The following is a 21,461-nucleotide window of genomic DNA, read 5'->3' as shown; positions in this document are numbered from 1 at the left end:
TATATATATATATATATATATATATATATAATCAAATTAAGTATCAGAATGTCAAGTAGTAATGCAGTATAACCGTTTCAAGCGGCTCCATTTAACTGAACAATGTAATCATTACATCACTTTAAATACACCGCTATCTTCAGCTGCAAGAAATATGGATTTTCAACAGACGAGATATATTAATATGATTTTCCTTAAATATTTTAACAGAGCAAGTGGATGAAAGAACTTCATGCTGCCACTATTTCAACAAGAATATATATATATATATATATATATATATATATATATATATATATATATATATAAATATATATATAAATGGCTTCTATGAATCTAGTATATTTACCACCAGTGGAGACTTATTTAACTTCACTGTTAGAACAAGATAATGGAATTTAGCAATTACTTGACTCTGATATGGTTTGGTTGCTTAAAGTTTCACAATACTTTTTATAAATCCTTCTGAAAAATTCAATGAAAACTCAACAACAATAGTAATTCAAGGATGTCAACATTTAAATTGGTTTTATTATAATTTATTGTTCGGAATATGCAGAAACAACAAGCAGGACACGAATAGTATACCTTTATTAATTTTAAAGATTTCATTGAATGGGTTAATAATCACATTGGCAACTAGTACATAATGTTTCAAAGCAAGATATTTTTATGTTTCAGTCAACAAATAACTTATTGAATCTTGCTAAAGCACATTGCCGATTATTCAGGCTCTCACTTGTATAATCTTGTATATATTTAGAAATAAGTTTCACATTATATAAGGGAAAAATGTTTAATCATGTTACTAAACAAGCGATGAAAAATAATTCTCAAAGGTATTTTAAAAAATATTCTTTTATAACTTTACTTCAGCTATTTTATCTTCTGAATTCCTATATTTCACACCTGTTTCATTATCAGGATTTTCACCTGGAAGTAAAACGAGAAAATAGATATAATCTAGAATTTTGTTAATATTTTATTTAATACAAGTTATCCTTTACCGTCTGATATCAGCCAGTAACTCATGTTCACCACCATACGTCAACTCTTCTTCCTCCTCCGTCCTACAGCCATCAACATCATCGACTACACACTACATACCTTCATCGTCTAATTCCTCTCCAAACTCCATTTGACTAACGCTGTTTGTCGACCTATCATTTCCCTCCTCTAAGTTGGTACCTTGGTCTATGTAACAGTCACAAATGCTTTTATCAGGGATTACCTTAAACCATTTAACTGCCTCGTTTGTAAAATTTCAAAAGGGTGAGAAGTGAAGTTTATTTCTTCGTTTTTTTTTTACTTCGTGGTATTATTTTTTTTATAAAGAGTGTATTCAATGGCCATGCGTATTCTGTCAATGTAGGATTTATTAGTCTACTAGACAGTTTGCAGTTCAAATCTCTAATATGATCATCGTACGCAAAGACAGGTTCTTTGGTGGGAAGAAGCTCTGTGTGGTTATTGATGAATATTTCGGGAGTTATCTGTCAGCTCAATTTGTTGGTATTATACCGGAGTTCTGATTTCTCTATCGCAGTAGTGGTAAAAAAGGCAGAAATGAAGGCGACAACAGCTTTGTGAACCTGATGAAGCGTGAAGGTAAACGACATCATGCACAACAGCTGAGTGGCCTGCTTTTGAATGCGGTCTTGGGTGGCTGTCAGTCAGAGCAGTAGCAGCAACCCAGATGTGAGAACAAAGTTCCGTTGAGAGACTTGCTTAAAATTTGCCTATGGTTAGTTATTTCGAGATAAAATATGTTTTAATCCTTAAGAGAACCAAAACATACTTTATCCCCAAATAACTAACCATAGGGGCCACCTTAAAGCGGGCCACCTTAAAGGTTCTTACAGTAAATCTGACTTGAGAAACGGCTGACATACTGGAAAGTGAGTGCGATAAATCCATATTTGATTAGATCAGAGGGGTTACGCTTCTTTAAAATTGAAGTGCATACACTATAATATGCAATTTGTTCTTGCCATGAACAGTTAAGATGATCCTTATGGTAGCTGATGTAGGGATGCAATGATGTTTATAAAGACGACCATAATGACTCGTGCCGATGGTACAAGAGTAATATTTCTGATGACTATTAAGACAATGACAAAGACGGTGTTGGTGGTTGTTGTAGCAACTGGGGTTGTGGTACAGGTAAGAAAGTAGAAATTGCACTTACCTGAGTTGTTCTGGGAATCTTTATTCAATACGTATTTCTTTTTATGACATGAATTCGAGCAGATTACATTTCGAGCATGTTTATCACATGCACAATAGAATATGAAGATAAACAGTCCTTGAAGTGCATGGAAGATTGCGCAGATATATATAAGCACGGTGGCTCCTCCACCAAAAAAGGTATAGAATGCTAAGGCCCACGAAGCACCAAACAGGAACAACACACTAACGATGCCAAAAAGACGAAATTTTCTTGTTTTTTGTTCACATTTCTTCTCCTTTTTCATTGAGAAGAGGCGTCCGATAATGAGAAGTAATACGATGAGACTAAAGACAAGGATAAGCCCCATGGGAAACAGGAAAGAAACGTAGAAAGGTGTCTGGGATAACCAGCAGCTAGAAAAATAGAAAAAATATTTCAAACATGAAATTATGGCAGATGCTTACAGTAATTATCTGAGATTAACATGTTTTTAATTATTTTAATCCTTAATTTATTTTCAACTTTTATCTAATAGAATGATAGTGAGAGGAATCTTATAGAAATTAATTAATAAAAAAGTAAAAATGGAGTCAAATGTTGAAATATACAAAATTCTTGTTTTACGTATAATATATGTATAATATGAAAGAAATTGTTGTATATAGTGCTCAGGTGCACTATGTATGTAAATATATATGTTATCAATCAGTTTCATTTCTGTATTTCTTGTCCATAGAGAAAGAGCCGGACTCTAACATAGATTCAAGGCTCCTTCATTGGAACTTTTATCAACATCATCTAAGTATTTGTGCATATGTGTGTGTGCAGTATTTGGTGTTAGTGTATGCGCAGATTTGTATGTTTGTTTTATGGATGCGTTTTTATGTCTAGATGCATGCATATGTATTTATGTGCTAAATTTTTGGAAAGTTTTACATATCTTTACAGTTCCAGTGATGGCTTGAATCTGTAGTCTTCTAATCAGCCTTTTTCTTTCAGGTTTTGAGAACCCTAATTTTTCCAGGTTTTTGTTGAGGCAGTTCATGTATGTATGTATGTATGTATGTATGTATGTATGTATGTATGTATGTATGTATGTATGGCTTAGTAGTTAGGGTGTTGCACTCATGGTTGTGAGATCGCGGTTTCAATTCCTAGGCCGGGTGGTGCATTGTGCTCTTGAGCAAAACACTTCATCTCATGCTGCTCTGCAATCACTTCAACACCAAACTAAACAAATTTTCTCTGCAGGTCGTTCTGCAAAAAGTTAAACATTCCTACGTCGTCCTCGACTTGAGATTCCATCATATATATTAACTGCTATTTCTAAATTTCGGTATGTGGTGAAGCAACTGTTGCTGATCCCTTAATTATGTATATATATATATATATATATATATATATATATATATGCTGTATTCTTACGAAGATATATATGTCTAAAATAGTATTGTATTAAAAATATATGTAAATATATGAAACATGACAGTTTAAAAATCAATGCATCTTACGATCGTTATAGATTTAGTGTATAATATCCTAACAGAATATATTTAATTAATGATATATATATATATATATATATATATAAACGAACTTGTCTGGACTTCTGCTTCGGAAAGGAACTTTCTAGGTGCAGTCTTCTGATTATTCATGACCGAAGGTCTTAGATCAATTTGACTTTAACGCTCATTATACAGAACTCTAAAATATTATACGAGATCTTGTAAAATATCAGTTCTAAAGTACAGAGAAAATAAGACAAATAAAAGGCAGAAACACTTACACTGTTGTAATTCTGATGTAGCTGTTTGTTTTGGTGATTATCAGAGTAAGCATGAGAATGATGCCTGGCACACCTGATAATTATAATATATGTACGTATGTATTAATGATTATAAGTAGATATCAATCTATATTTAAAATCATGAAAACTGATCAATTTGAATCGTTTCAGTTTACTATACTCTTGTTCAGAAAAAAACAAAACAAAAAATTTAGTCATATCTAATTGAACAAAAATTAATATTTTATTTGATTAAATAATGTATGTTTACGAAAGAAATTTTCTCTCTAGAGTTAAATTGATCATCTATTTCTATACTTGATTGACATGTGAAGACTAAATTCTTATTCCCATTTTTAACAAATAAAATATTTGGCCAACTGACTTCATTGTTTTCCAGCTTAAGACAAAAATTCTTCACGTGAAACTCTCCAAATATAATATACGTTTATTTTTTTTCCCATTCATGACAACGGTGCAAATATTAATATGAGGGGACCTCCGTATAGTTATTCGATCAGCTGGAAACAACAATTAAATATATCAAGCATCATTCTCTTTAAAAATGGAAGGAGAAATTGGATAATGTAGATTACGTCTCAAAAGAGAGATTAGTCATGTCTAGTCAGTCTTTGTTCGGCTGAAATTTCTCAATCAATTAATGCACAAATACAAATTAATTACAAAGGAAGAAGGTATGTATGTCTGAGTGTATGTATGTGTGTGTGTGTGTGTGTGTGTGTGTGTGTGTGTGTTTGAGTAAACGTGAGCCACAGAAAGATAAATGGACGACGGTTATACATACCCCAAGCGAAAATTGAACTCTTCATCATAAAAGATCTTTGGCATGCTCTAAATGTAGCAATCAAAGCTTGGCAAATATGTAGAGCTTCTACAGTTATCCACATGGCGGACGCAATAAGGAAATAGTGCAACAGAATAGCCACTCCCTACAACAGCAAAATCAACAACAGTAACAACAGCAGTAACAACAGCAGCAACAGTAACAAACATTTCTCACAATAACAATAGTAATTTTTTCCCTTAGAAACCCCACAAACCCTGAGATTTGTGAAAAGGATGTAGTAGGAGTAATCGAACCTAGTGCTTGCTTGTGAATGCATTTCATTGATTCAGGGTAGGGTGGCGGTGGTGTAGGAGTGTAGAAAGGAAACGGTGACTTTGGTGGAATTTCAGCTTAGAACATAGAATAACGCATTTAAATACCGCAAGTAATTTTCTTCGATGCTCTAACGATTCTGTCAACCTTATAGTTGGGGCCCTTAACTTAAAGATGCACGTGCCGCAGGCAACCGAATGAATTCATTATTAAAATGCAGCCCGTATATTATCCGTTTTAATCCTGCCAAATTCACGTATTGAGATACAAGTTATCAAGAAACTTATTTCTCAACAACTGTACACTCCTAACGGTAAATAGCTAAAAATAGGAAGGAGAATCGATGGTTATAAAATTGATGAATATTTAGTGGAACAGAGGTAAAGTGTTAAATCCGAGTGGAACAGTGCTAAATCTGAGTGGAACAGTGCTAAATCTGATAACTAAAGTTTTTGCCACTATTCAATGGACATTCCTATTTCTGACGGCGATAATTCAATTAATGTCAGTTTCAGTTAGTAATATTGTTGTTAATAACGACAAATATGTACAGGTTTAACGTGTCCTCTACATAATTTCACCTACCTTACAAATAGCATTGGTTTTTCCTGGCCGCATCCCAACAAGAACTATAAGATGAGTTATAGCTAAAGAACCGCATAAGTTTACAAGAATCTTTGAAGGAGTTATTTTCCATAGATTTCTGAAGTAAAGAAAAAAATGAGCAATAGCATTTGCATTTAGAGAAGCATGGAATTCTAAGAAATCAATCAATACATTAAATTAATACATTAATAATTGCAGCGAGCTATATAACAGTAGGCATATGGAATGCATACATACTTACACACGTAGATACATACGTACGTGCATACATAAATACATACTTATATGTATGAGCATGTTTAGACATGCAACTATATGCATGATAATACATACATAAAACATACAAATCTGCACATACATACATACATACATACATACATACATACATACATTCAGACAAACAAAAATACCCTGTTGTTGACGTTGAACTTCCAGTGAAGAAGCCTTGGATCTAGGTTAGAAATCGGTTCTTTCTCTATTGACAAGAAATCTTGAAATAAACTGAATAATGACATCCATACAGGGACAAAGAGAATACCTACATTGAACTACTGAAAAACCTGCAGTTACTCTATCCAGATTACAGGTTCAGGTTTATATCTGTAATTATCGGGGCACTGGATATGTAGCACAGTGTATAAATACCAATCTTGAGAAATTAGGTTTGTCAAAACCAGAAAAGAGAAAGCAAATTCGAAGACTACAGATCCAATCTATCACTGGAACTGTAAACATTTATAAAACTTTCCGGAAGTTTATCAATTAAGTATATATGAGTATGTCTAGATATGCAAGTATATGCGTGAGAAGACATACATAAAATAAAACATACAAATCTACACTATACATACATACATACGTACATACATACAAAAATACCCTGTTGTTGATGGTGAAATCCCAGTGAAGGAGTCTTGGATCTAAGTTAGAAACCAATTCTTTCTGTATTGACAAAAGAATCTTGAAATAAAAGTGAATATTGACATACATACGTACATGCATTCATACATACATACATACATACATACATACATACATGCATGCAAACATCCATGCATACATATACATCTACACGTGTTCACCCGCACGCACTCACACATGTATAAAGATACAGGCACAAATATGGTAGTGTGTTTTTGTAGATGGAAACTGTGTGGAAGCACTTCGTATATGTAAGTATGTATGTATATATATCTATGTGTGTGTGTATGCATGTGCATACATGTGTGTGTGTGTCTTTGCGTTTCTGGTTGTCCTTCTCATCACTTGACAACCGGTACTGGTTTGTTTACCTCCCTGTAAGTTTGCAGCTCTGGAATAAGTACCAAACATCAAAAATAAGTACTAAGATCGATTAGTTGGACTAAACACTGCAACATGGTGTGTGCGTGAGAGTTTGTGTTTCGTTTATATTTCACGGTGTGTGTGTGTGTGTGTGTGTGTGTGTGTGTGTGTGTGTGTGTGTGTGTGTAGTTTGCGAAGTAATTATGTATGCTGCGTTGTGCCTTTAGGCTACTTTTGTTTGTTATGGTAATCACCTGTCGTCATGGAACATGTTGATTGAGTCATCAATATTATCCATTTAGAAAAAGAAAAAAAAAACAATAAGTCAAAAGGAAATTGAAACTGTCGGACACGAGAAATAGATACCGCAACCGCCGCCATCACCGCCGCCTCCAACCGCCGCCATCACCGCCGCCTCCAACCGCCGCCATTACCGCCGCCTCCAACGGCCACTGCTGTCGCCACTACCGCCGCCATAGCAGCCGTCACTGTTGCTGAATGAGATTGTAACTAAGAAATGGAAAGCTAAATCAATACGTTTTGTGGATTCTGTGTGAAGCTGAAAATTCTTCAGTTGACCTGAATCATATTCTTGACAACGAGGTAAAGCGAGGCAAGGCAGAATAAAGTATACACTTTAAAGAGATGATACCACCCTTTAACTCTTCTTAAGAATCTACACATGGGTGTCATAAACACACAGCCTAGACATTTCAAACCATCTTACACTGATCTCAAGAGCGGAGACTATGAAAATATCATCCAATAAGAACATTACAACTTAATTTCGTTCAATACATAATAACTTCTTAATAACTGTAATAGTTTTGTACTTCATTCTCTCTCAACATAAACAAAACAGAACTAAAGCACCCTAGGTAGTCTCAGATATTAAATATCACATAATGTTCTCCGTATATCCATAGACATACACACACGAACATACAAACACGAGCATACATACCTGCCTACTTATATAGGAGCTCTGCTTAATCACACACAATAAATCTCGCTCATTGTCTCATACCTCACCCACAAAATACTACACTGAAACATATGTTGCAACATCAAGAATTGTCTCCTCGCTGATGTGTTTGTTTTCTTCTTTTTCACTCCGCATATCAACCTAAAGCAGCCATATTGATCTTATCAATCTAGGAGGACTTCGAGAAGTGATGGCCACTGTCTTCCCGTATTTGAACAGTTTATGAAAATAGAAATTAAAATGCTTACTTGAAATGAGCATGAACTATTATTGTTAGGATGAGGAAGAACAATGATATTCCACAGCCAATATAGCATATAAAATATGACTTGACATTCTGGTCGACATCCTGCAATAGAAGCAAACAAGATATTAGCTCCTCCTCTTTCTTATATGTTTAGTATTTGTCAATACTTATACAAATTATGTTTGGTATAAAAGATGTAGATTTCTGTATCCTACATTAGAAACAATATATTCGTTCACCATCTTGTATTACATGTCAAACAAAAGTTAGTTCTTATATAAAGTTCAGCTTTTTTCATAATGCTGGTATGTATATGAGTTGATTTAATAGATGTACAAATGTATCACTAATCTATAAGTCTTGAGTTCAAATTAGCTAAAAGTATTTCTTTGTATATTTTATCAGTACACTTAATTCTACCTGCTACAATTAAAGTACATATTAACTAAGATATGTCGTCCTCTCCCAGAAGCACATACTTCTCATTCACTTAACACCAAGTAACTAAAAACAGTTATTGCATCATAAGACCTTCATGATGGTATCTTATACTTGTTATATAGTGTGGTATCATTGTATATGTAGGGAGACTTTGTGTATTGTAGAATATGTGTATGTTCAAGGACACTGTAGATTGCCACTGACAAGATACCAACAACTGGCGTTTTGATAGGGTTCTCAGTACTTGTTGAACTTTGCCATTTGGGCTGTTATATTTTGACAACAAATGCGATAGCATGTGTCACCTATGAATATTTAGATAATAGAAACAAATGCGAGATTAAATGCAAAATTAAATATTATTTGTTATCAAGAATAACAAGCAGAAACAATTACAGCAACAGCAATAAGTTTTAAAATAAGAAGGTACAAGTATTTTCTTTTATTTACCGACACACTTTGAAAACTGCATTAATACGTACATATGACATTTACAATTATAGGTAATTAACGAGTCATAATTGTACAAACCGTTAATATTGCAAAACTTGTAAGGTGGTTACAGGAACAATAAACTTTTTCTTTACGTTCAGTTTTACAACCACTTGTTGACCAATGAGGATTATGTCCCGGGGTGTCATCCCAGAAAACACACCGTGAGTTGCTACCATTCTGAAAAGAAATTAAATGCCTGATAATGTAATAGAATTACTTTGTAACAAAGTGTAGTCACTATGAATTGTCTTTGCTAAGGTTTCCACAGTCATTAGTTTTCTCTTGTTACTCATTTTGCAAATCACGCCAGTAGTTGTGACATAGTCGAGGTGATGTTTCCATCACGTTTATAAATCTCTGTATATTCTCATAGATTACAGGATAGACTCTTAAAAGATACATCAGTTAATTCACCCATAGATACCTTAAATGAAATTAAAATATAATGACGTAGTGTTCACGACTGCTATGTGTATTCCATCTTAAGCTGCTTGAGCAAGGATGCTCTAGAGACAAACAATAACTAAAAACAAAACAAAACAACAGCAAAAGCAACAGCGACAAAGATCATCATAATAAACTCTTGAAAAATCCACACGCTAAAAAAAAAAAAAAGTAAAATGACAATACATTCTACAGAAACAGTACAATGGAGATAAGAAAATACAACCAAAGTGGCCTAAAATTTAATGGTTTAAAAAAAAAATTTCCATCACCACACACGAGATTTACATCATAACGATACGATTAGATCTCGTAATTCCCAACATAGTGGCAGGACAAAGCCCCACAAATACTCGTATAATTCCGAAGATTAAACGGAATAAACAAAAAGAAAATGGATTTCATATACCATTCTTTGTGCCACTGAGGTCAGTAAATGGTTTGAATTCGTTCTTCTACATCTATTTATAAAAAAAAAAAAACTAATAATTTAATACAAACATTTAAATGCGGCACAAAATACGCTCAGATCACTAAGTTTATACAATGTTCAATAATAATATATACAGAACCTGTATATATTCTGGTTCTGTATATATTCAAGTTCTGTATATATACAATGCAGTTCAGCTTAAATCTACATAACCTGCTCGAACTCTTACGTTGGCTATATGAAATCCTATAATAAATACGATATCATTACTACCCCCATTCTCCCGTTATTTACCAAATATTTCAGACTCAAAACAACGAATTGTGAGCCTAGATGTTAACAAATAAATTGAAAGGAAAACTTATTAAATACATCACCACTCTTCTAACATGAGTCGGCATAAAATATCATATATAATCATCGACCAGACTCTACAATATATACATATCACGCATACTGAAAACAAGTAAAACAAGGATTAACTCATTCACATCACATACGAAAGACACAATAAAGCAAAACGACATACAAATAAACTAAAAGCATGCTAGGCCCTCAATTATTTATAAGAAATAAACAATACCACTTTTATACAAACAATATATCATTCCCATCAGCTATTTTGCTAATTATTCTGGGGCGCCAATGATTCTATAACAAAACACTATAAAATGAAAAAAATGAAATAGCATATTTTTTATTAAACCTCACAGGATTTCAGAGAAATCACAACCAAAGGTCGCGTATATAATGAAACAAAGAAACAATGAAATATCAATTGGACAATTAAGGACAAGTTTGGTGCCGCAACTAAACAAACTACTCTCTGTCACTACATGTGGCAAAACACCTTAGCACATATACAGACAATAGAACACTTTACCCGACAGAAATTTCTGCCAGATCTCTCTCAAAGTACACCATAAAATTTAAGCCCCTTAACATATTATCCCATATGTTTTCGTTCAACATATTATCCCGTATATTTTCGTGCAGAGATGTCTAGTAAATATATATTTGAATGAAAGTATACGCCCGCTGTACTCTGAGTTATCTGTCACTTATTTCTAACGCGAAATACTTCGTTCATGATGTTATCCCAGTTTTCTATCGTTAACTATCAGTAACTTTAGTTTCTATCAATATCTTCACAATAAATAATAACTGATCCAAAATAATATTTGGACTTATTCTTCCTCATATACAGATTCAAATAAAAAAAAATAAATGATATACAATAAAACAATTATATATAAAAGGTCAAAAGCGGGAGGACATGCTTAATGGAAATCTGAATACATTATAACAATAAAAGTTGAGATGGTCATTGTTGAAATGCATGTCATTATAGGTGCGCTCGATCAGGGTTAGTGGAGAGTTATGCAACAACCACAACATTAGAAACATACAATTCTATCCTAAAAAAACTTTCAAGTCTACCACCACTGCCACCACCGCCGCTACCACCATATTGGATCATATTTCTTTCAGAAAGATCCAAAAATCACCGTTGGATGAAATATTATCAATAACAATGACAACAACAACAGCAGGAATAATTAGATAATTAGATATTACCTTATATAATAAATTGAAGGACATAGATATTGGATTTTCAAGGTCAGATATGGGCTGTTTTGGAATATTTGCAGTTATAATTCGACTGTTTATAAAGCTTTCAGGTTTACTATTTTTTCCGTCACCAGATCTTTGTATAACCTGTAAAGAGGAGACAAAGTAAAATGCTGAGAAGATCATACATGAGTGTTATACTCTCATATTACTATCATTTAACAGAATGTTTTAATATAGTGTTCAAGTTTGCATAAAAATTCAAACCTTAGTTTTGAACTTTCTTATCATGTTCGCTAGAAAATCTCAAAACTTATATATATATATATATATATATAGATATATATATATATATATATATATATATATATATATATATATATATATATATATATGGGAGAATGTACGAAAAAACAACAACAGACGAGGACAGGTGGTGTAAATAACAAAAGGATGTATTAGTATGACGCTCAGGAATACGGAAAGTCTTTGACGTTTCGAGCTACGCTCTTCAACAGAAAGAATACGGAGACAAGGAGAAAAAACACGGAGAAAAAAAATTGAATAGTGTTCAGTCAACGGTCAATCATATATATATATATATATATGTGTGTGTGTGTATGTGTGTGTGTGTGTGTGTGAATAAAGATAAAAATAAAAAAATATAAAAAAAAGGATTTTGTATGATCGTGTATAGAAGAATATATTATTTAAAAGAGTTCCAACTCTGTTTTTTATGTTTTATTTATATTCTTATAAAATTAATGTGGGTTATAGAATATGGAAAATATAATATTGACATCTGAACTTAGAACGTAGAGAACGCATATTAACGATTCTGCCTAACATACCAAAATTAATAAGACTACATGATTAAGGCGGCAAGTTGGTTGAATCGTTAGCATGTCAGGTAAAGCGGTTAGCGATATTTCGTTACTCCACATCCTGAGTTCAAATTCCGCCGAGGTTGACTTCGCCTTTCATCCTTTCGGGGGTCGATAAAATAAGGACAAGTTGAACACTGGGGTCAATGTAATTGACTCATCTCTTCCCCTAAAATTGCCGGCCTTGTATCAGATGAAGTTTACGAAACAGCTGTAACCATACGGAAGTCAAATGAAAAAAATAAATCTATATTCACCTTTCGCACCTGAATTTATGCTTTATACATCCACATATGCATATATATATGTGAATGCATAAACAGTGAGTATCGCGTTTCTTTGAGTATTGTTTCTGCGGTTATCAGAAAACGATTGATGAAATCAAATAAATTTTAACCAGTGAATTGGAATAAGAAAATTATTAGTTACGTAACGTACCCTAAATAGCTTATCGTTAGGCATGGAATAAAACGAAATCCGATTGCTGTTTTTCAAGTGTTTTGATAAAGTCTTCGGTATTGAAATGTAGTCCATCATATTTCGGCTTTTTTTATCATTTGGGTATGGAGAGTCGCTTATCTGGCGGAGGAAAAGAACGGAAATTTGAAACTGTTGACTAAAAAACATACACAACATCAACAACTACTACTTCTACTACTACAGAGATTAAAGTCATCCCCACTACAATAACTGATATTCTCCGTACCAAAGCATGCGCAGGAATTTCTACGTTGCTCTAGTAATTATTGATGTTTCTTGTTTCCTGCTGTTAGTTCTCTGGTTTTCTGAGTGAGCTATTTGCCTTTAGAAACATGACAATCAATTTTAAAAACATTCATCAATTTGTTGCTATAGTTACCCTGATGAAAATCATGATTAGAAAAATAGCGGCATTAATTTTCTGTATGTAACGGTCACAGTTTGTTGCAATTTTGCCTTTTTATTGCTATCTACCATGTTTTGCGCTGTGTATATATATATATATATATATATATATATATATATATATATATATATATATATATATATATATATAAATTTTCAGAATGAGATAAAAATCCAAAGCTGTGAAAGATTTTAGAACATTTATAAATAAGTCTTACAGCTGTTTCCGGGATATTTTATATATCCCTTCATCGGAGACGGTGTGAGAGGATGGTTAAGCAAAATGTTCTAAAATCTTTCACTGTCTGGGATTTGTATCTCATTCTGAATTTTTTTTAATATATACACATGCTGATATAAGACCTACGTTAGTTTTAGACGTGTGTATGCACATTCATACATACACACACGCAAACACACACACACACACACACACACACACACACACACACACACACACACACACATATATATATAAGCACACACTCAAAGAGATCTATGTATGTACATGTTCATGTTCATATTTCTGCACACTTACACACACCACACATACATAAGTACACATTATGAATTAAAAAAAAAATAATTGATATAATTAAAAATTCATCTCTGTGGTTAAATAGTTTTGGAAAGTTTTGGTCATTGTAACCACTACTCTTGATTTTTGTTCGAGTGACCATATCCATACAACTATTCTTTAATGAATACAAAAGACCTGGGAATGTATAATTATAATTTTTGCTGAAGAAAATCAAAAACAACATCTGGTTTTTCAGTTAAATCTTTGAACAATTCAAATACAAAAAGCTTTTTTCCTTCCCCACATAAAAAGCCACAAAGTACTAAACTAACAAGTGTGACCATACCAATACAGCCACACCTCTTTACCCCTCCCCCTCCTTCTCAAAACATTTTTCTTCTTTCTTCTCCCTTGCTTGGTTAACCCCACCCAATTTTTTTATATATATAAAAAGGCCAAGAGATCTAACTTTAAACCACTTTTTGATAAATTCGATAACGGAAGGAAGCGCTAAAAATGTAAATAAGATGTAAATAAATAAAATATATATATAATCATCCAATATTCTGACTAACTTATTATTCTAAATATACAATATCTGTACATCACTTCAAACTCTCTCTCTCTCTCTCTCTCTCTCTCTCTCTCTCTCTCTCTCTCTCTCTCTCTCTCTCTCTCTCTCTCTCTCTCTCTCTCTCTCTCTCTCCACACATCATACTAATTCATACAGCAATAAAGATATATCACATACTACCGTAGGTTTTATCTTTAGTATTTAGAACAAAGGTCTAATAACAAAGTAAACTTGAGAAAATATTTACCACATTCTCTGCTTCAGTTGTATTGGTTGCCGGTAAAATACCATAGAAAAGACCGCGGAAAGTATTCTTATTCACTTTGGTAATACCCATGCCAAATTTGGAAAATAAGACTTTGAACTGCTGCTTCTCCACTTGAAGTTTTTCTGATACGTTTCCCATAATATTCAGTATTCTGTGAGAAAGCGAACAAAACCGTTCAATTTATGACATTGAATTCTGTTTATTCAAATCACTTTCCAAGCTAAACTTGTAAATTTAATATTTAGTTTATTACAAAGGGGTACACATGGTAGAGTATATATAGTGTTTAATAAACGGCTAAAGTTCCTCTATTACCATTAACAGTACATTGTTGTTGTTGTTGGCACTCCGTCACTTACGACGTCGAGGGTTCCAGTTGATCCGATCAACGGAATAGCCTGCTCGTGAAATTAACGTGCAAGTGGCTGAGCATTCCACAGACACGTGTACCCTTAACGTAGTTCTCGGGGAGATTCAACGTGACACAGTGTGACAAGGCTGACCCTTTGAATTACAGGCACAACAGAAACAGGAAGTAAGAGTGAGAGAAAGTTGTGGTGAAAGAGTACAGCAAGGTTCGCCACCATCCCCTGCCGGAGCCTCGTGGAGCTTTTTGGTGTTTTTCGCTCAATAAACGCTCACCGTGATCTTATGACCGCGAGTCTGCTGCTCTAACCACTGGGCCATTGCGCCTCCACTAACAGTACATTAAGTCAGAAGCAAAAACAATGAGTTTGCGTAGGGTCAACTCTTGTAAAAAGAAAGCAAAGTTACAGAAGCATCGATGACAATTCAAAACGCACAAGAGCTAGGCGAGGAAGGCCTTCCCATAGGGAAACATATGACGTGAAACAGCAAAATCTGAAAGGAAAACAAGGATTCAAGTGAGAAAAAGCCATTGAACGCTAATGCCGTAAAGGGGAGCGAAGAAGTTCAATAAGTAGTAATAACTACATTAAAAATAGTTTATATACTATAACTGCAATTATTCATGTTGTTTCGGCTACTTTGCAGCTATTTTCGATATGACGATGATGCAAGTTCTCTTGGTATTCCTGCTCAACAGAAATTATGCTCAAAATTGTTCTCCTTTGTAATCTATTCTAGTTTTCATTGGACGGATTGTAATTACAACAAACGACGATGATGATGATCACGACAATGATGATGGTGATGATGATGATGTGGAGGGACAAGTGTATAAGTAGGATTAGGAGAACAAAGATTAATTAAATAAATGGTCGACGAAACGGAATTAATAATCAAGGAATGCATTTGTGTATTTTAAAACGAATATAGTCCTTGAGTGTATGAAATTATATGAAATAAACATTCTCAAAAAGAACAGAAAAACCTAAATGCTGACATTTCGTACCATTTTCTCGGTCTGACATTTATATGATCACTATTCAAATATTTATTAAAATACTGAAAACTGAACATTTATTTCGAGAGTGTTGTCTTTATTTAATTATTTAATTATAATTTAATTATAATTTATTATCTTCTTTTGTTTTTGTTTTATAGATGTTAATATTGGACCTAATCTATGTATCATTTATTATAATTAGTATCTGTAGTAAATCGACGGCGATATGTGAGACAGTAAAAGGCTGGTGAGAGTGATGATTGTGCTCGTGGTCTATCACACTAGTTGAAAAGTGTGAGAGCAGCAGCTTATCAGTCTACAGCATGGTGCTATTTCTGTAATAATTATTTGTACATTCCACCGAGTTCTTTTCAGTTTCCTGGGAACAGTAATGTAATGTATATGTTAAGTATTGAGGTCAGGTCATTTGACTGTATACTCCATACTAAAATGTTTCACGATGTACCCATGCTAAAGAGCAATAATTACGAGTGATCACCAAAAGTAATGCAAAGACAGCCTAGTATTTTTTTACTGACATATGTCGTCCAATTTGTACACGCTGCTGGTGGAGTAATTCTTCTTCTGGAATAACTTTTATTTCTACTCTTCTTCGTTGCAGGCAAATAATGGGTTCTAAGCTGAAGCAACGTGCCATCATTGATTATTCGACGAAGGTGGGATGCAAGCTGTCTTACATTCATGGAATATTGGTTACGTAGATGACATTATTGACAATACTACTGCACATACATGGACGAAGTTTAAAGAAAAGGAAACCTACATTGAAGATAAAGCATGCAGCGGGAGACGAACTGTGTATGCTGACACGAATCGCCAGTGAACAGAAGAATTGATTTGCATGGACAAACGAGTCACAGCCTGTGCATGCACTGCACAACTGAAATGTGATCACGATGCATTACAGAAGATGGTATAAGATTCTGCGTGTCGAGAAGTGCGTTCAAAGTTGATACATCAATAGTTGAGACTCGATTTGATACATCAACAGTTGAGACTCAATTTGAAGTAGAAGCCTGGCGTGATCTGGAAGCGTTTGAAGCCAATAAAGTCGCAGTTCCGGTGACAGGGGATGAAACGTAGATGTATGTTTATAATCCGGAAACGGAGGCTCAGTTCATGGAATAGCTTCACGCTTCTTCAAGAGTGTTGTGAATACAGAAAGTCATGGTGAATGATTTTTTGAGGGATGATAAGAAACTTGTTTACTTTGGTTTTCTAGAATATGGCTGTTGCGTGCACAAAATTGGAGAATAGATCGAACAACAATCTGAAGATTATTAACATTTACCATGATAATTCGCGACTACACATCTTTGATAACAAATCAGGGAACCGGTAAATTGGGCTGACGAGTACGTTCCCATACACCGGGAAACCCGTATCTGACGTCCTTCAACTTTCACTAGTTCAGCCCAATGAAGAACAATCTTCAGGAAACGATATGATGACACAGACGAGGTAAAAAGGTTTACAACAATACACACCACAATGTTCTTAAAATGGATTCGAGAATTTAGTGATGGTGCAAATGCATTGCTTACGATGGACACTATGTTGAATAAAACGTTTGTACAAAGGAAGAATTCTTCTACAAGCATATGCAGTTTGAACAACCTTTAGCAGTTAATGAAAAATCGCTGTTACAACTTTTTGTATTACTTTCAATAGAGTACTTACATTTTACTACAATAAAATAATTATTCACTATATTACGTTCAGCATATAGAATTAGTTAGCGCCGGTGAGATATAATGAATGCTCTGAATTGTTTTATGAGTAACTTAAAATAACACCACAATATATTAATATAAACGTAATTTATGAGAAAGTATAAATTTCCAGAAAAAAACGATTCCATTTAGAATTTATGACCTCTGTTCCTTACTTCAACTTATTCGGGGTAGACAAATTAAGTACCAGTTACGCACTGAGGTCGATGTAATCGACTTAATCCCATTGTCTGTCCTTGTTTGTCCCCTCTATGTTTAGCCCCTTGTGGGCAATAAAGAAATAAGAAACGTTAGCACGCTGGGCGAAATGCTTAGCGGAATTTCGTCTGTCTTTACGTTCTGAGTTCAAATTCCGCCGAGTTTGACTTTGACTTTCATCCTTTCGGGGTGGATAAATTAAGTACCAGTTGCGTACTGGCGTCGATCTAATCGAGTGGCCCCTTCCCCCAAAAATTTCGAGCCTTGTGCCTAGAGTAGAAAAGAAAAGAATGTATTCTAGAAAACAGTAATTGTAGCAGCAGCCACCACCGCAATCTCCACTACTACTACTACTACTACTACTACTACTACTACTACTACTACTACTACTACTACTACTACTACTACTATTTACATTAGTACAATAGCAGCAAATGTGATTTAGGTTTTACCTGCTGACACTTCTGTTGGATTTTTCTGCTCCAATCAAAATCTTCTCTGGTGTGTTTATGATATTGTTGATGATAGAAAGGATATCATCCTTTATTGCATTGGCACTCACATTCGATATACATGGCACTATCTTCTCATAATTAGCTACAGCCAGGACAACATCGATTTCTTTGAAATAAACTGATTTCTGGGAAATATTTAACAGTTGTCTGGTTAAATCTTTAATATTACCTGCAATGGAAAATTGAACGGTTAATTTGAGAAGAATTTATTGAATGAAAATTCAACGTCACATTACTATTATCGGGTCATTGGAAGCTTACAAAGATATCAGAAATAACCAAAAACATTCAGTTCACTACTGGTTCGTTAATTGTTCTAAATCTAATCCAGTGTTTTCTACTCTATAATTTTAGTTGCTATAGTCGTGCCACACATTACTACAAAATGTTATAAAACGTTTTTTTTTTAACAATGGAATTCGAAGTATTTTATGGCATTCTTTCGTTTGAAGAAGCAAAGTTGTCAGCTCGACATATACCGGATCATATGATTGTTCGTTAATTTCCGTAAAATTCTTTTAACTTCTTTAGGCGTAGGAGTGGCTGTGTGGTAAGTAGCTTGCATTACCAACCACATGGTTTCGGGTTCAGTCCCACTGCGTAGCACCTTGGGCAAGTGTCTTCTACTATAGCCTCGGGCCGACCAAAGCCTTGTGCGTGGATTTGGTAGATGGAAACTGAAAGAAGCCCGTCGTATATATGTGTATATATATATATATGCGAACACAGAGAATGTGACGTCATCGTCGTTGTGGTGGTGGTGGTGGTGGTGGTGGTGGTGGTAAAAGATGTCGTTTAAGATAGGTGATTAAAAGAAAAATGATAATCTTAAATTTTTGTAATGCTAATAAATGAATGAAAATATAGTTTAGTTCGTAACCAAAAACTTACTGAATGTTTTGATACCCCATACGTCAAAAACGGTTACTCTGTTCTGGAATCCATAAGGAACATACGCGCTCACACTCACACACGCACACACACACATACAAACTCTCTTTTATTATGTATATATATATATATATATGTGTGTGTGTGTAAATATGCGCACAATACATACGTTTATGCATCCACACACACACACTTATATATCAACTATTATGGGTGCCCAAAACAGTAAAACCGAAACAACAACAGCTACTACTACTACTACTACTACTACTACTACTACTACTACTACTACTACTACTACTACTACTGCTGCTACTGCTGCTGTTGCTGCTGCTGCTTCTGCTGTAATGGTGTCGGAAACAATTGACTGGTCACTCACATTCATTGATACGATGACCTTGCATTTTCTTGAGTTCTTTAATGATCCATTTAGTATTATTACATTGAGAAATGTCTACATCTTTCCAGACACCAGTAAAAGGTGATTGTTTGGGCAAATTAAGACACGTGGTAGCCGCCGTTCCTTGAACACTAAAAAGCCAAAGCAAAACAAAATAAAATCAGGTGAAAATGATATTGGTCAATCTTATTTCATCAACTTAAAATGAATATAAAAAAAAATTACGTCGATCTCATCCGTAATCTATCGAAACAAGAAGTAATAATTGCTTTATTCCTCACAAAAGCCTTAAAACATTTAGAGAAATACAAAGATAAATGATAGTGAGGATTTACATGTACACGTGTATCATCAAGTACTTTTTCGTTAGTCCCGCAGACCGTAATTTGCTCGTGACTGAACCCTCAAGAACTTTCACCGGAAGATCAACTATGTGTGCATAAAATATCTTAGGTTATATGCTGTGTAATAGTAAAATACCTGTGTTACATCAGATGAATATAGAAACATTCCCTTCTATCATAATTTAATACTTAATAATAATTATTTAATAATTTAAGAATGCAAGATTGTTTCATAGAATAATTCTTATTAATTTTTGCACACGGCCATTAGTTCTGAGGGAAGAGAGAAAGTTAATACTGTTGTCCCTAGTACTTGTTTTTATCGACCCTAGAAGGATGAAAAGCAAAGCTAACACCAGTGGGATTTGGATTCAGAACGTAATGAGCTGCAAGACATATCACTTTGCATTTTGCACGACACACTAACAATTCTATTAGCTCGTTGCCTGATTCTCTCCCTAAAACAGTAAGATTTAAAAAATTCAAAGGAAATATAATAATATAAACGAACCAGTCTCTTGTTGCTATATGTGCAAGACACGAGATGTACGCGGTATCTCCTATTTTTGTCACTGGCCACTGAAACCTGCCATTTGTGTTTTCATTGCAAAACTCTGAATAAATTAAACATGAATATAGTACATGCATTAGAAAATACATTGGTATGATTTATATACAAGAAAATACAAGAATATTGATAAAATGCTTTATCTGTAAATACTATTATAAAAAGAAAATAGAGATTAACCAAATGTCAAATGACATTGATATACAGTTCTATATTTAAGAGATGAGGAATTATTTACATTATTTACATTTGACGGATATTTGTCCTCATCTTGTTTGTTTCGGCTGATATACCCTCCAGCCTTCGTCAGGTGTCTTGGGGAAATTTCGAACCTGGGTTCTCATTCCTAACGATGTTACTATTATTATATTATTATTATTATTATTACTATTATTAATCAGGTCGCTGCCGTGAATCGAACTCGGAACCTTGGGGTTAGTAGCCCGCGCTCTTAACCACTACGCCATATGCCCGTGGGCATACAAGATGAGGACAAATATCCGTCAAATATAAATAATGTAAATAATGTAGACATTGATATATATTAGGCCACCTCTGGAGGCGCAATGGCCCAGTGGTTAGGGTAGCGGACTCGCGGTCATAGTAGATATAAAATTCTAATTATAAGCCATATCAATATTGGATGTAAAGTTATTTATATATTTTTAGGAGAGCTTTAAAGTTCAGAAACCATGGCTCTGAGTTTTC

The 21,461-nt window shown here is 34.1% G+C and overlaps 1 protein-coding gene across 3 annotated transcripts in view; it reads right to left on the bottom strand.

The window, feature by feature from the left end:
* Positions 1 to 501: 501 nt before the first annotated feature.
* LOC106871330 (uncharacterized) overlaps positions 502 to 21,461 on the bottom strand; it is a 79,205-nt gene continuing 58,245 nt past the window's right edge. For all 3 annotated transcript variants that reach the window (XM_089358915.1, XM_089358914.1, XM_089358913.1), the window contains exons 27-39: positions 20,697 to 20,799; positions 19,821 to 19,972; positions 18,488 to 18,719; positions 14,694 to 14,865; positions 12,906 to 13,046; positions 11,590 to 11,730; positions 9,171 to 9,311; positions 8,200 to 8,300; positions 5,662 to 5,779; positions 4,762 to 4,906; positions 3,957 to 4,029; positions 2,189 to 2,583; positions 502 to 933 (exon numbers count right to left, since the gene is read on the bottom strand). In XM_089358915.1, coding sequence (XP_089215041.1) covers positions 860 to 933; positions 2,189 to 2,583; positions 3,957 to 4,029; positions 4,762 to 4,906; positions 5,662 to 5,779; positions 8,200 to 8,300; positions 9,171 to 9,311; positions 11,590 to 11,730; positions 12,906 to 13,046; positions 14,694 to 14,865; positions 18,488 to 18,719; positions 19,821 to 19,972; positions 20,697 to 20,799 — 1,988 coding nt within the window. In that variant the 3' untranslated portion in view covers positions 502 to 859. The remainder of the gene's footprint in view (positions 934 to 2,188; positions 2,584 to 3,956; positions 4,030 to 4,761; positions 4,907 to 5,661; positions 5,780 to 8,199; positions 8,301 to 9,170; positions 9,312 to 11,589; positions 11,731 to 12,905; positions 13,047 to 14,693; positions 14,866 to 18,487; positions 18,720 to 19,820; positions 19,973 to 20,696; positions 20,800 to 21,461) is intronic.

Source organism: Octopus bimaculoides, chromosome 10 (genome assembly GCF_046866305.1).
Source record: "Octopus bimaculoides isolate indiv1 chromosome 10, ASM4686630v1, whole genome shotgun sequence".
NCBI lineage: Eukaryota > Metazoa > Mollusca > Cephalopoda > Octopoda > Octopodidae > Octopus > Octopus bimaculoides.
The sequence above is the reverse complement of the archived record's forward strand: the minus strand, read 5'-3'. Positions and strand labels throughout refer to the sequence as shown.